General features: G+C 49.0%; 2 protein-coding genes across 4 annotated transcripts in view; both read right to left on the bottom strand.

The window, feature by feature from the left end:
- Positions 1 to 2,103: 2,103 nt before the first annotated feature.
- gpr151 (G protein-coupled receptor 151) lies at positions 2,104 to 4,487 on the bottom strand. Its single transcript, XM_029165697.2, has one exon. It carries the CDS (start codon positions 3,925 to 3,927, stop codon positions 2,620 to 2,622), a length of 1,308 nt encoding a protein of 435 aa, XP_029021530.1. The 5' UTR covers positions 3,928 to 4,487; the 3' UTR covers positions 2,104 to 2,619.
- Positions 4,488 to 4,719: 232 nt separating this feature from the next.
- Positions 4,720 to 15,249, bottom strand: part of LOC114864739 (serine/threonine-protein phosphatase 2A 55 kDa regulatory subunit B beta isoform) — a 30,967-nt gene continuing 20,437 nt past the window's right edge. For all 3 annotated transcript variants that reach the window (XM_029165690.3, XM_055512518.1, XM_029165689.3), the window contains exons 2-10: positions 13,019 to 13,116; positions 12,557 to 12,722; positions 11,679 to 11,791; positions 9,506 to 9,683; positions 9,218 to 9,382; positions 7,402 to 7,571; positions 6,838 to 6,929; positions 6,622 to 6,745; positions 4,720 to 6,417 (exon numbers count right to left, since the gene is read on the bottom strand). In XM_029165690.3, coding sequence (XP_029021523.1) covers positions 6,262 to 6,417; positions 6,622 to 6,745; positions 6,838 to 6,929; positions 7,402 to 7,571; positions 9,218 to 9,382; positions 9,506 to 9,683; positions 11,679 to 11,791; positions 12,557 to 12,722; positions 13,019 to 13,116 — 1,262 coding nt within the window. In that variant the 3' untranslated portion in view covers positions 4,720 to 6,261. The remainder of the gene's footprint in view (positions 6,418 to 6,621; positions 6,746 to 6,837; positions 6,930 to 7,401; positions 7,572 to 9,217; positions 9,383 to 9,505; positions 9,684 to 11,678; positions 11,792 to 12,556; positions 12,723 to 13,018; positions 13,117 to 15,249) is intronic.

Genomic DNA, 15,249 nt, shown 5'->3' on the forward strand with positions numbered 1-15,249 from the left:
AGCATTAGATGAGAACATTATGATGCTGCAGTTCGGGGTGTGGTTATGGAGTCAAATTAGGGTCAGATTAGATCTGTGCGTGCGTAAACCGATCTATGCGTGCGTAACCAGATTTGTCTTTGTAGACTTGATAGGGCTATACAATATTTACACTTATAATTTGGGGCCTTAAAATTACGCACAAATTGTGGCTAAATATGCAAGTAAAAGAACGTGACCTTAATTGGCCTCTACGCTCTGAAGCTCAGGACGTTGGTGCAGTTCTTTGACGTGGCACAGCAGATCCTGAAAGCTCCACAAGCAGCAACAAGCTAGTCCAATGTCTGATGACTTTAATTATGTTTAATGATCAGACAGACATGACGGCTCATCTTCATGCGTATGAAGCGTGACGTTACTCTCATGATTTGCGGAGGTGATGCAGTTGCGCGAACGTTAAACTGGTGTTTCTATCAGACATTAATGTTGCATGTTAGCCGAAAGGCTATTAGCCATGCCATGCTATGTTATGATGCAGGTGGAGTTAACTCTGATCGTTTATCAGAGCACAATTAACATGTTTGTTGCTGGTGCTGTGTACTGCTTGTGGAGCTTTCCGGATCTGCTGTGCCACGTCAAGGGACTGCGACAACTTCCTTGTTCATCAGCCAATCAGAGCATGCCCAAATTAAGGCCACGTTATTTTACTTTTAGCAATGATTTGTGCGTAATTTGAACGCCCCTAATTATTTGTCAGCATGACAAGCCCCACTAAGTCTACAGTACAAATCTGGTTACGCACGCACAAATCTAATCTGACCCTAGTTTGACTCCATACGTGGTCAGTGGCATTTGATGTCGTGATACAGGTGTCGGTTAAACGCCCAACGTGTTTATTAACACTGGAAATTCTGAAATGTACCTGCCCTTTAGATCTCCACACCCTTCACCTAGATGAAAGCGCTCTGATTTATTCTAATCAAAAGAGAACTCAATACCAGAGCCAGACGCTCTGCGCCAATCTAACACACACACACACACACACACACACACACACACCCTGGCTGACTGAGGAGCCAGGTGAGCTTCCACGGGACCAAAGGGAGGTGAAGGTAACCGTGACTCAGAGGCACCGGCAAGTAAAGGTTTTAACATGTGGCCTAATTACAGCCGGTCCCACCTGCTGAGCGTAATTAGTCTTAGCAAGCATGTCGCTGGCTGTGGAGTTTCATTTATTAGAGATGATGACTGGCTCAGGGATAAAACGCACGGGCGACACCCCCGCCTCCCCTCACAGCGGGGGGGCGGGCAGTTAGGAGAGGATCTCACCTGCTGACTGCTCCCCTGCCTCGTGTAATGACCTCATTAAGCCCGAGTTGTTTTTCCACTTGTAACGTTGATTATTGCACTTTTTCCTGCAATCAGTCCGAGGCTTCTGTGCAGATGGCGTGAAGTGAGCTCCAGTTTTTGCTTCACTACTCAACCTTGTTACGCACACACACACAAATTGTTTTTACTTTTTCTGATGATTTAAGATGTAAAATGACGGTTTGCTAAGTTTGATTATTTATTTAATTTATTGTTTGGCAAAAAGTGATGTTGGAAACTACTTATATTTATACAGAGGAGTCAGTCAGGCTCATTCTAATGAGCCGTAAAGGTTTGTTTATGGCCCCAAATCCACAACTGTCTCTGTCATAGTATCTGTCTGATACTTAAGATGTATATTTAAGCATCATCGTTCAAATTATGAAACTTGTTTCTCAGTTTAAACGAGTGAACATTAAGTCCTATAATTAGCGGCTTCCTTTCCTGCCCTCTGTGTTTATGGCCAGGTCACTACCCGTGATGGTGGGTTGTACAGTTAAATGGTGTTTGCCTCTGGCAATAAAAGGTCAGCATAAATGATTAATGAGAGGAAAATGTCACATAAAGGGTGGGTGCAGAATGCTGCCTTAGCCTCCTATGGGATGATTCACACGTCTTCATTTACTCCACTTTTCTTGAGTCTAACTTTTTATAATGTGTTTAACCCTCGTAGGTCAGTGCAGTTGTTGTGTGTAAAGCAGCAGACCAATAAATCCACCGAGGAAATGAGTCCACACAAACCAAACACTTCCACAGTTTCTTTGACAGTTGTCTGTATTGTAAACTGGAGCCGTTCAGATACAAAATAACCTCACCTCCACCTCCAGACAAACAGTGTATAATAGTAAAAGGACACAATATTAAACATGGCACATCAATATCAAACACATTTTTATTAACATTAACATTTCATGTTATATTTAAGAGTCAGGCACAACCACTTTATGTTGTTTATATACTGTACCATACTGAAAATATATACAGATCTATTCTACATGTTATACTTAAGTCCTTCATAGCAGAAGCTTTATTTTACAGCCACAACTTTATACTAACCCTGACCCGATATGAACCAAAAGTTTTTTTGCAGATGATACTCGATTTGTAGCCAAACTTATTTCACAAAGAATTCTCGTCTCACCTTATTATCATAAGCAACAGCAAAACAATATCAGCAATGGTGATGCAAAGTGACCATGGCCCAAATAACTGAGGTCTGTGGATGAAGTTGCTGCACCGATGAATGAAATGCTGCGACCTCCTGAGAGGCAACTACTTTCTACCTTCGTTGCCCTGATGCTCCCAGGGCACGGGGTCGTTTTCCTCCGCGTTGGATCCCGTCTCCCTTTCCTGCCAGAACTGCTCCACGTCAGGCAAAACGATCCCGTCCTTGAGGCTGGCGCTGTCTCCCCCTCTCCCCTCCCCCTCCTCCGCCTGGGGCACGGCGTCTCTGCCGTCAGCCTGGCTGGAGCTCGATGGACGCATCCTCCTCCCACTGTGCTGGCCCGAGGTCTCGGGTCGGGGGCACGGGGACTGCAGGGAGGTCGGGTTGTGGGGTCCGCTCTTTGGCTTCGGCGCCGGCTGTTTGCGGAGGGTGAGGCGCCTCCACAGCCCCCTGTAGCCCTCCCGGAACTCCTCGGAGAGGGAGAGGACGATGAGGGGGTTCACCAGCGACAGGGAGAATGTGAGCAGCTGAGCCGACAGGGAGAGGAGCAGAGGAGGGGGCGAGACGAGGGGCTGCGCTCCGTCGGCTCGCCTCTCCGCTACGTGACGCTCCCAAATCCACAGCACCCAATGGGGAAGCCAGAGAACAGCCATGGCCACGGTCAGGCTGAACAACATCAGCGTGAGCTTCCTGGATCTGATCTGAGTCCGCAGGTTCGGAGTCTTACTCGAGCGGCGCTGGCACTGGCCGTACGCTCTCCAGAAGTACAACAGGGCGAAGCTGAGGGGGGCGCAGTAGACCCCCAGCGGGTACGCCTTCACATACACAGACATGAAGTCCCTGGCCTCAGGGGGGACCACGAGCACGCACGCCGGCCCCCTCAGCCTGACGAAGAGCCACTGAGGGATGGTGACGGAGCAGGCGGAGAGCCAGATGAGGAGCGGCGCCAGCAGGATGGAGCCCAGGCGGAGGCTCACCTGCTTGGTGGGGTTGGACACGTAGCGGTAGCACGCCTTGGCCATGACGGCCACCGTGAAGCTTTTGGCCGCCATGCACGACTGGAGGAACCAGTCGGCCGTCTTGCACACGGCCCAGCCCAGGCTCCGGCCGGCCCCGGAGAAGGAGGCGGCGCGGAAGGGCACCGCGAACGCCAGCAGCAGGCCGTCGGCGAAGACGAGGTTGAAGATGAGGGAGTTGATGAGAGACAGCTTGCCTCTGTGGGCGTTGGAGAACAGGATGACCATCGCCGTGAGGTTACAAGCCGCACCCAAGACGCAGATCAGCCCCAGCGTGGCCGGCAGCAGGACGCTCAGCTCCCCAGGGGTCGGGTGCTGGAACGAGCCCCATTCATTGAATGACCACTTGTCCACAGAGCGGTTCACCCCCGTCGCGTTATTCCCGCCCAACTTTTCCATCTGCTCCAGAGAGATAGTGAAATGACAAGTGAGAGGTCACAGGCAGCCAGGAGGTGAGGAGCCGGCTGAAAGGTGGGTCCACTCTGCCTGTTGTAGCAGCCGATGATCAGCAGCGGCAGCGCAGCGACAGGTCGGTCTCTGGGTCCGTCCGGCGACAAAGTGATGCAGCTCCTGCAGCTGGTTTTAAGGATGCCGTTTGATTGACAGCTGCCGTCCCCAGCTGACAAAATGTGCGCAGACCACAGCCAATTAGAAAAACTCTGCGTGTCGTGCACAGTGTGATGCACGTCTGTGAATTAGTGGTCATTTCTCAGCAGAGTTAAGACACTGTTTATTTATTATCACTGTTTATTACCTGTTCTCTGACAGGAAGAGAAGTCAATGGAAGCATTTAAAACATGAATTATAATATTGAATGCTTTCATTAGCAGCGCAGACGGTGGCTGGTACTGATACTTGTTATATGAGGAGGCCATTTCTGAATTCATTTGTGAATAACCTTGAAATATGCAAAACTAGTGTTAGCTGTAGAAAATGTAAAATTAGCCACCAGCTGTGTCCAGATGATAAAATTGCGCCCTCCTCCCCTTTTTAACAGTCACTTGTACGAGCCTTCCCCTTTCTGTCCACGTGAGGGCGCTCTGGTTTCACACGCAGCAGCGAACGCAGCAACAGAAAGTCCAGCAAAGCAGGATTTCAACTTGCATCTTTATTCTTTTTTATTCAAAGAAAGTCCAGTAAGCATAAAGACTGCATGGTAATTAATTGCATTTCAATACATTCTGAGCTATAAAAGTTTTTTTTTTTTTTTTAATTAGTGTCACAAAGGAGGTTGTTTAGAAGACATTACTGTTTAAAGGAATCACACTTAAGAATTCCCTGATTTTGCAGAGTTCATTTAGACCTTTGACTGGTTTCCATGTAGGGGAGTTGGCTCATTACACAAATCTGACTTCTGAAACATGACATCAGAGCCGACCTTCATCAGGAGGAGGAGCATGGACAGACACACCGGATTCTGATGAAACCTTTTTGACTTCTTGTGGAGAAAGCAGGTCATATTTTGCATAGTGTCTCAGACGATCTGTAGATGTTCAGCTCAGTATTTGCAGTTTAAACTGATTCAAAGTCATCAGAGCTAGGTTAGCATTATGGGATGTCGAGAAATCTCAGACTCGAGCTTTTAACATTGATTGCAGGTCGTTTGGCTTTTCTACCATCTACAGATCCTATTCAGCACTATCCAAACAAACGATGTAGGAGATAAAGTTTCGCTCTCATCAGGAATTAAAAAATATATTTTGACTTCTTCATGTCTCTTGCAACCTGATGACATCAGACTAAGGAGCAATAAAATACTTAATACATGTCAAAGCATCCTCCCCCGACCATAACCAGCATGTAGTCAGTGCTGTAAACGTAATCACGACTACAACTTTTAGCTCTTTCCGCACTTGAAACTCGGCTGAGCTTTTTTTGTTTGTTTTGTTCTTGTTTAGAGAAAAAGAAGAAAAAAAATTAAACCTAAGTCAACAATTTATTTGAAACATTCACACTCCCGCCGCGTGTCCCCCTCCCCCCTCCCGCATCCCACTACATCAAACCCCAACATACCAAAAGAAGGCACCACAGCTTCTAAACAGACTCATTGACAGAGATGGACTTGAGAAAACAACAGCGTTAAATAAAACCATGGACACCGCCCAGAGGGGCTTCATTCACATTACAAACTACAACGGTCTCGGCAGAAACGGTACTCCGACTGACCGGGTGTCTTCGGGTCAGAGGTCAACAGTCTTTTCTGTAGAAGTTCTGCAGCACGTGGCGCCGTCCGACACTTTGATCACAGGCCCTGGAGCAGATTGAAAGAGAGGGGGCGCTGTTGCTGCATGACAGCGAGTCACCGTCACAGGCTAGGTTTCTGTGTGTGTGCTCTATTTTATGCTCAGTGTCGCCACATCCACCCTTTTGTTCAGGGTCCAGGAGGCTGCTACATCATCGGATTCAGGCAGCACCTCCTTCGTTAAATGCAAGGGATTCACTTCGTCAGGTGTCCATTGGAGCTGAATAAATTAAACGATAGAGAGTGGTAGTTAATTTTTGACTTTCTTGAGCTGAATCCAGAAGGAACACGTCCCTGCTTCCCAGAATCGCTATTGTCCACCTTCCCTCCTCAGTCACTGGATAATCAGCTCTGCACCGCCTCAGAGCAGAGCAGCAGGATCCGAGGCCGGCAGCAACAGGACGCAGGGAGGCGAGAAGGATGCGGACCAGGTCCCAGCTCGCTCCTGGATCCTCCAACGCCCCCTGGGCTCAGGAGAGCCCCGTGGCCATTTAGTTGACCTTGTCCTGGAAGATGTAGAGGTTGTTGGTGGCCGCCACAGCGATGATGTTCTCGTGCGGGTGCCACGTGGTGTGCAGGATCTTCTTGCTGAAGTCCAAGCTGTCTACGCTGATTTCATCCTTACGCCGTTTCCCTCCCACACACACCTGAAGGACGGCGACAGGGATGAAGATCTTAAGATGATGCAGTCAAAATTTCATATATTCACGTATTATATTAAGAATGTCTGGTTTATGAAGGAAATATTCAAAATAGTAAGTATCCTGTCCTGTCTTTACTACTTCTGACTGTCCGAGGGTTCTCAGAGGCACTCTGTGTAATGCATCTAGCACTGATGAGCATCTTGGTACCTTGCGAGGCTTGAGGATGGCTCTGGGTTTGCTGTTTTCTCTGGACGCCTCCAGCGTGACATCGCGTTTGGTGTTCCGATCAAACATTCGGAAGAAATTGTTGTAGGAGCCGGTCATTATGACGCTAAAGGGGGGAACAGAGGAGAACGGGGCTGTTATCGGGACGAATGCATGGGATGAATGTGGAACCGGAGGACGGGCGCAAACAGGTCTCACCTGTCTGATCCGTTCCAGACGCACTCGAACTTGTCGAAGATGCAGTCGTTCTCATACAGAGAACAGAGTTTGCCCCGTAGGTAGTCGTGTACCTGAGGAACACAAACGTGGTTGGTCACATTCCGTCACCTTTAAGTCATTTACTGGAAGCTCTACTTCCAGTAATCCCCCCCGGACCTGGTGACCCACACTAAGATGCTAGCTAGCAGGTGGGAGCGGAGCTAGGATTGAGCAGAGAATCCCTTGAGTCCAGCTGACGGCCTCCTCCATCACGACCCGCCTTAACATGGCTTCCCGTGATCAGACAGTGTGGATCTGACCCCGGTGACCTCACGGTGGGGGGTTCTGCCCTTCAGGTTGCATCAGCACAGACACTACCCTTCCTCAATAAGTCAATAAGACCTTGTGAGGTGATCAGTACAGATGACACTGTGACAGCGAAACAGGGTTGCTTTGAGTGATTAGTCCCAAATCAATAGGTTTTGATTAAAATGGAGCCTAACCCTTATTTACCAACTCCACCAGTGGAGATTTATCACGAGGCTTCCTGAAGAAAAGCCCTACCTGGTACGTTTCCAGTGGCTTGTTCTCCATCTGAAGGTCCCACACCTTGACAGTGAGGTAGTCCCGTGTCATCAGGTAGCGCCCGTTGTGGCTGAACTTCACGTCGGAGATGGATGAGATGATTTCGGAGAAGAAGGAGCGAGTGGACGGATCCTCGGGCTCCTCGAAGTCTACGGCGGGAGAGGAAATCAGACAACACACACACGTCAGCGGAAATCATCCGGACGAGAGGCGTCCGTCGCCGTCGGCGGTCGCGGCTTGAAAGGGATTCCTCCTCTTTTAATCGCTGACGGCGAGGAAACACCGGTGGGGGCGGTCGTTAGCGCAGCCTCGAGCACCAGCGGCGCCTGCGAGGGGCTGTCGGTGCAGCAGCTGCATCTCTTCGCGGGATTATGTGTGTGTGTGTTTAGGGAGACAGTCGCGGGTCAGCGTGCTGGGTAAATATTGGTTATGATTCATATTGATTTTGGCAGCTGCTGATCTGTGCACAGGCCAACACGCCGGGGACCAGAGCCAGGCATTCCATCGTTAGCTGTCAACTTATTGTCTGTTCCTCCTCCTTTCCTCCCGCCTTCGCTGCCCGTCGCTCCTCTCAATTCCTCCAAAATATAAAATGCCCCCCGCCCCCCACCCCGCTTCAAGCTGGGACCCGGAGAATAGCTCTATGATGTGTCAGTAGGGAGCCTCGGCATCAGAGATGAAAAAATGGTGGGATGAAGAAGGGATGAGAAAAACAAATCAATGTCAAAGTGCCGGGCCCATTTGAGCCCTGCTGGATTTGTGTGTGGGTGAATGAGTGTTTGCGGGCTGGTGGGCGTAGGCATTGTGTGGATGTATATTTGTGCCCCCTCCCCTTTGGCTCCAGGGGTGTTTAATAGGGTCCCTGGGGAGATGGCAGTGGGGCAGTTTGGTCCCTCTCCCCATCCGAGGGCTCAGCGCTGGCAATTCCTCTCCTCCACCCGTCTCTCATCCATCCGAGCATCCACGCTCCTTTATTCTGATTGATAACAGCAGCCTGCTGGAGTTATTGGTGCAGGAGGGAATACTGTGTGTATTTATGTCCTGTGTGTGTGTGTGTGTGTGTGTGTGTGTGTGTGTGTGTGTAAGGGGGTGGGTAAGAAAGGGCATTATACAAGGCTCTAAGCTACACGCAGCCATGCAGCGGGATCGCAGGCTGCTAACTGCTCTGTCCTGAGGCCGACATGAGCACCTGGCCGCTTTATGTATGTGTGTGTGTGTGGGGGGGGGGGGGGGGGGTGCAAGCTGCAGGCACCTGTCGAAGAAAGACAGGTGTGTGCTGATGTCCATCAATTGCAGCAGATGTGCCAGTACCACGATTCTGCATTCACCCAAATCCAACCCATCTAAACTAAACGGGCCGACACCAGTGCACGGCCCACCAGTGCACGGTCCAGCGAGCTCATCAATATGTCTGAGGAAATGACTGGCATTATTGAACAAGGTGTGTCCACGAGGGGCTAATGCCGTTGCTCTTAAGCCATCGATTTCCCAGCCGAAATGTCAATGTATTCATTATTCATTCAGCCAAAGTGTGTGCGGCCGATGTTCAGCTTTGGATTCATTGTTAGAGACACGCGGGGGGAGTGATGGACGTGTTATCAATCCTGGTTGCACGTCAAAGCTGAAAGGCAAACACTGGGTGTGAAGCTGCAAGTGGATCAGACGCTGTATAGACACGAGTTCAAGATGTCAGCAGGAGCACGCAGCACTGCCTCCACCCCAGGAATACAGATCATTAGGACCTCTGGTTGAAATCTAGCTCTCTAATATTACTACTAATGGAGCGGATACCTACATTTGCAGTGTCGGTCACAGAGCGCGGCCTGTCTCATGTCACACAGGCGTATGGAGCCCTTGCTGCTGCTGTAGGCAAAGGTGTGACACTGCTGCGGGTGGAACTCCGCCGAGGTGATCACCTCCGTCAGCTCCTCCATGTTTCCGGGCTTAATGTCCACGATGTCTGAGAGAAACCTGCTAAGGATTGACTTTGTCATCACAAACTGGACCGACGCCTTCAGGGGACAGAAAACACAGCCTGATGAATGGGTCCTAGCCTGAAGTCAAACAGCCGAGTAGAGGATACTGAAGCTGCGATCGGTGATCTCCAGGTTCCACAGGTTTATCCTGAGGTCATCGGTGGAGATGAACGTCTGAAGGTCGGAGTTGACGGAGATGGAGTTGATGTGGTAGGTGTGTGCATTGCTGAACACACGCCGGGCTGTAGCCTCCACCATCAAGTCCATGGGCTGCAGCACTGGCACCTGAGGGTGAGGACGGGTCCGTTAGAACACAGTTTAAAGCAGGAGAACCCATTAAAAATGCAAGAAAAATGATTCCTCTCTGGCTTTGATGTGTTTTGCAATTATCATTCAATGTTATGCACAAGTTCCTAGAGGCTTTTCAGATATTTGTCTGTGCGTGCACGTGGTTGCCTATCAAGGAATTATCTGTGTGTAAATATACAGAACGTGTGTGCATGTGTGTGTGTGTGTGTGTGTGTGTGTGTGTGTGTGTGTGTGTGTGTGTGTGTGTGTGTGTGTGTGTGTGTGTGTGTGTGTGTGTGTGTGTGTGTGTGTGAGACTTTATGGCTCCAGGGATTCATATGACATTTACTCACAAATCTTAATGAAACAGAGGCAGTGACTGAGGGGCTGTGGGTCTGTTTGATGAGACGGTTCAATCACACTCTGAATATCTGTTTGCTACACAGCGAGTCAGTGATCATGTCTGCCCCCACCTCTCTCTGTGTAACTGCTGAAGAAGTGATCTGTTGTGCGTGTGCGTGTGTGTGAGAGAGAGAGAAAGAAATGGAGGAAAAGGACAGTAAGCGAAGGAGGTGGAAAGAAAGATGGCCAGAGGGCATCGCTGGGCGCTGCTGAGGAATGATAACTGAACTCTGCAGAATTAAGATGAGCTCATACACACACACACACACGGAGTGGCACAGTGCTGCTCGGGCTTCAAAGATGCTCAGCACCAGTCTGCATGCAACCCCCCGCTGGCCAGATAAAACCCAGACAAAGAGCGAGAGGAGGGGGGGGGGGGGGGGCGCGAACAAATCGAACGCTTCTTCCCTCTTCCTCCCGCGCGTCGCTGGCACCATCAGAGAGACATGGCAGCCCAGCGGGCCGCTGTCTCTCCATGGGTGTCACTTCATTTCCATGTCTTTCACCGACTGTCCAGAGAGACACGGATCGTATTAACCCATAACCCCCGAACACTGACAGCCACCATGTTCACTCTGCCCCTGTACCTTCACAGAGACCAGATGGCTCCTTCTCTCCTTGCAATATCAATAATAATATAAAAAAAAACTGTGTTTTTAAGAATTCTAATTATTTTCAAAAATATTTTAATGATATTCAATGATATTTAAAAGCCCCTCTGTACTTTCACCCCTGCGCAGATTTCGCTGGCGCTAAACGGGATTGCCACAGTTCCCGGCCTGTCCTCCAGGTTGCTATGATCCCCTGGCCTGCCAGACAAAGAGGGACAGACTCGCTGAATATAGCACTAATCCACTATGACACACACACACACACACACACACACACACACACACACACACACACACACACACACACACACACACACTGGCCTGTGTTTTGTGTGGATATTAAAGAGGCAGGGGAGTGATAAGGATGACAAGGAGAGGGGGTGAGGATGATCCCTTCATGGTCTTCACCTCGCTGCGCGTATTGATCACTCATTCCCGCTCTCATTCTTTTGTCATTCTAATCTCAGATGTGTCTGTGTTGGATCAGTACTGACGCTGCCCATATGATATTCATCGACTCTATAAAAAAAATGGCCTGGACTTTTAGAGGTGTGATGCACCACTGTATACATCACAGAGAGGCTGAGCTAAGATTAAAGGGGACCATGGAATAATAGGTTACTGGTAAAATTCCACTTAGAGAGTCCACTAAACAAAATATTTTGAAAAAATCTATTTGACTCCATTTTGTCATTTCTAACTGAAACTGGATTGTTAATGTTGAATAAATGACATCAGGAATTATTAATAATGTGCATTTGAACATTTAAAATTTAATTGTATGAAATATTAATAGAACTTTTTATATGATTATAAATTTATATACTTTCATTTTTTACATATTAACCCTATGCTTGCTGTCTTTGTGTGCAAATGCTGTAATGTGTTTTATTTCCAAGCCAGTAAATATAAACGGAGCTTTCTACCAGAGCGTGTGTGCGGTCGGTGTAGGACTGACTGCTTGGGGACCTCTCCTTACCCGCAGCGAGGTGATGGTGGACGGGTCTCGGATTCGTCCGTCCTCATCCTTCAGGTTGTAGCCCTCCGGACGCTTGTCTCGTTCGCTGATCTTCCACAGCTTCACCGTCTTGTCTGGGATGGATGGAAACATCACACACACATATAAGGACCAGTTTGATCACAAACCGCACGTGGAAGATGGATGCGGGGGGGGGGGGTTGGGCGGCCAATCTGGCATGTGGCTGGGCAGGAGCCAGCGAGGATGATGAATGGGAGCTCCTGTGTAGATTGTGATGTCTCTGATGTCAATCTACAAGTTGACTGCATTTCGCCACTCAGGCTGAAACAGCCATCTGGGTACTTCTCTGCATCACGTGACCACCAGTTACATTCAATCTTCCTGGTCCAGTGAAGAGCGCGGTGGCAGCAGTCAGGTTGTTGCTCCCCCCCTTCCTTTAATTTCCGCTGTGAATATTGGTGTCGGAGCGGCGAGGCCATCTCCACAGGACTCTCAGCCATCTGCTCCAGCCACTGATAGCACTTCTGCAGCAGCCATGCATGAAGCCTGCAATCTGCAAGACGTCTCTCTGCTGACGTGTGTGTGTGTGTGTGTGTGTGTGTGTGTGTGTGTGTGTGTGTGTGTGTGTGTGTGTGTGTGTGTGTGTGTGTGTGTGTGTGTGTGTGTGTGTGTGTGTGTGTGTGTGGCGCTGTGTTTCATGTATGTATCTTCCCGCTGTGGCAGTGATGCATGGAGTCTTTCCAGCTGATACGTCGATGATGCTGGCAGGTAAATGACACCGGGTCACACTCACAGTCGCCATGCATTCAACAAAGCCAGCTCCGCTCTACATCGTGGCATTGTTAATAGCAACAACAGATGAACACAGATATACCGACCGTTGGTGGAGAGCAGGAAGTAGGCGGCGTTCTGCTGAGGAAGCCATTTGATCTTGTTGATCTTCTCCTCGATCTCCAAACTCTTCAGGTAGTCAAACTCCGGCTCGTGGCTCTGGAATGTGCTGTAAACATTGTACTCGCCTCGACGCTGAGGCTGACTCTTACTCTGCAAGAGGCGAACGAAGAAATCCTATTTCAGATGATTAAATATTAGTATTATAAATATTAGGATGCCTTCTAATACAGTTTTTACTGTGGCCTAACTAGCTTTAAAGCTCTTGCAACATGAGTGTGTAGTGATAATGAACACAAGAGGATGTTATTATAGCTAAAGTTTCAATTTGAATCCTCTTCTTCTAAAGGGGGTCTAAACCCATCCAGTCCCACTTTAATGTTTGTAGCGTTCAGCCCCTTTCAGCAGACGGCCAGTGTAATTAGTGCGGCATTGTTGCCGTTTCCTACCTCTTGCTCCCTCTGGAAGACAACCACTCTGCCTCCTTTATCCCCGGTGGCCAATAGCTCCCCCGAAGAGTTAAACTCCACCGTCGAGATAATGTCAGCTGCAACACAGGAAGCAGAGCGGAGGGGGGGGGGCATGTCAGTGTGGACATGCCCAAAGCTGTCAAGGTACCAGTCAGACTAAAAGAAAGCATTTCACTGAAACGTGGCGGGGTGAATTCTAGAAAACACATCAGGGGACGGAAGGGAAATCTCATGACGAACCCACAGGGACCTCTCCAACACAGATACCCTAGTTTAGTGGAATATAGGTTAGGACAAAAACCACAGCGTGACTCACTGCATGATATCACCTAATTCAGCCACTTGTCTGATTGGAGTGAGCCAATCTGTCATTTAATTGCACCCTTTCTCTTTTTTTAAGGATGCTGCAGCCACAGTAATAATGCCATTCATCCCTCCTCTCCTGGTCGTGACCCCATGCTGCAGCTGATTTACATAAAAAAAAACCTAGGACTGAACCTTTAAACTTGGACTGTGCATCAATGGTATAACAAAAATAATAATTGCAATTATTCTCCACACGCGTTTCTCAGTGTCTCGCTGTATAGCTCCAACTCAAGAGTAAATAACATGCACCTCCCCTTAAGGTAGGTGCTCCTTCCCACCTCACAGACACATACAGTACATCTGCCTGAATTTAGGAGAGGCTAATGGTGACTGTAATTATTCTACAGCCCCAGGCTAAGAGGGGAAAGCATAATGTGTGTCTCGTGCACACACACATCCACACACGGTAACACAGGCTGGCCCTCTGCTTAACAGTGACAATAATATTAGATGGAGATGGAGAAAGAGAGAGAAAGGGAGAGTACATGTGTGTTGTTTTGTGCCCCCCCCCCCTTCACACACACACGCCCTCTGTGGACCTGCTACTGGTGGAGCGCCGAACAGAAGAGGGGAACGTTGCTATGGAGACCGTTTCCATCTCTAGCAGCAGTCAGAGGGGTGTATATATATGTGTGTATGTGTGTGTGTGTGTGTGCCAATAGCTCTCAGACTTAGTTGCTGATGCTAGCTGTAATTCAGCAGACAAGAAAGAGCGAGTGCTGCAATGGAGTGAAATCCTGCTACTGCATGTGGGCGAACGTGCGTCGCTCAATGCAGCACACAACTTTAGACAATGGGGTCCCTGCAGACGAGCTCGGCGCTCCACATAAAGTTGCTGTGAGTGGTGGAAATGACGAAGCATCATGTGTTCGAGTGTGTGTGTGTGTGTGTGTGTGTGTGTGTGTGTGTGTGTGTGCGCGTGTGTGTGCCTTATTGAGAAAGACACATTCGGAGATGAGAGCTGAGGGACCTTTAAGGCGATGTGTTGATAAAGGTGGAGATGGGGGAGAGTGGTTGACTGAGGGGGTTCCTAATCATACTTCAATCTAGAAACTAATAACATTTCGCTGACAAGACACACTGTGACCCAATTACAGCTTAAAAGACCCCCACCGACGCACCACACTGCTGTGCTGCATGTAATAGTCGTCTCTGTCGAATGCATCACCCGCATGACAGACTCACAGCCTCACACTGGTGTCCTCACACCTCCATCCAGCTTGAGCCACTGGGATGGTCTCAGTGGTCAGAATGGTTCTATCAAAGCTTCCTATGGCCCGTCCTCCTTCACCCAGTCCCCCAGTTGTGCTCCCCTGTTTCCTTCCTTCATCAGCAACAAATTAAGTCACTGAGGAGAAACAGCAAATTGATGGTTGCCATTTAACGAGTTTCCACATGAATAAATCCCTCCATCATCCCAGTGAATGAAGAGTCAGCGGGAGCCAGTGAAGCCGAAACGCCCAGTAACATGATGGAACGCGTCCCTAAATTAAGTTTTTTTCCCCCCATGCAAATGCATTTAAATCATGTCTTCAAGTCACTGATGGAATTGTGTTTGAAATTTCATTAGAGGAAGCGCACTGATTAGCAGAGTTGACCAGAGCTTCCTGAAGCGCTTCTGCTGCCGTCAGATCAGATTTCTGTTGCGTGAGCGTCGGCAGGTTGAGCGTGGAGCGGAATTTGCAGCAGCCTGGTGATTTGGCTGATCGAATGTGAGCTCACACACCGCTCTCCCGCTATCTCCCTCTCGCACACACACACACACACACACACACACACACACACACACACACACACACGCGTGCTCACACACCAGCAGGCCATAACCAGATGAAGCCCATAAA

This window comes from Betta splendens, chromosome 10, assembly GCF_900634795.4.
Source record: "Betta splendens chromosome 10, fBetSpl5.4, whole genome shotgun sequence".
In the NCBI taxonomy this organism is placed as follows: domain Eukaryota; kingdom Metazoa; phylum Chordata; class Actinopteri; order Anabantiformes; family Osphronemidae; genus Betta; species Betta splendens.

What these genes read in the sequence shown, in the direction of transcription:
- gpr151 (XM_029165697.2), bottom strand. Translation starts at nt 3,927, where the DNA reads ATGGAAAAGTTGGGCGGGAATAACGCGACGGGGGTGAACCGCTCTGTG.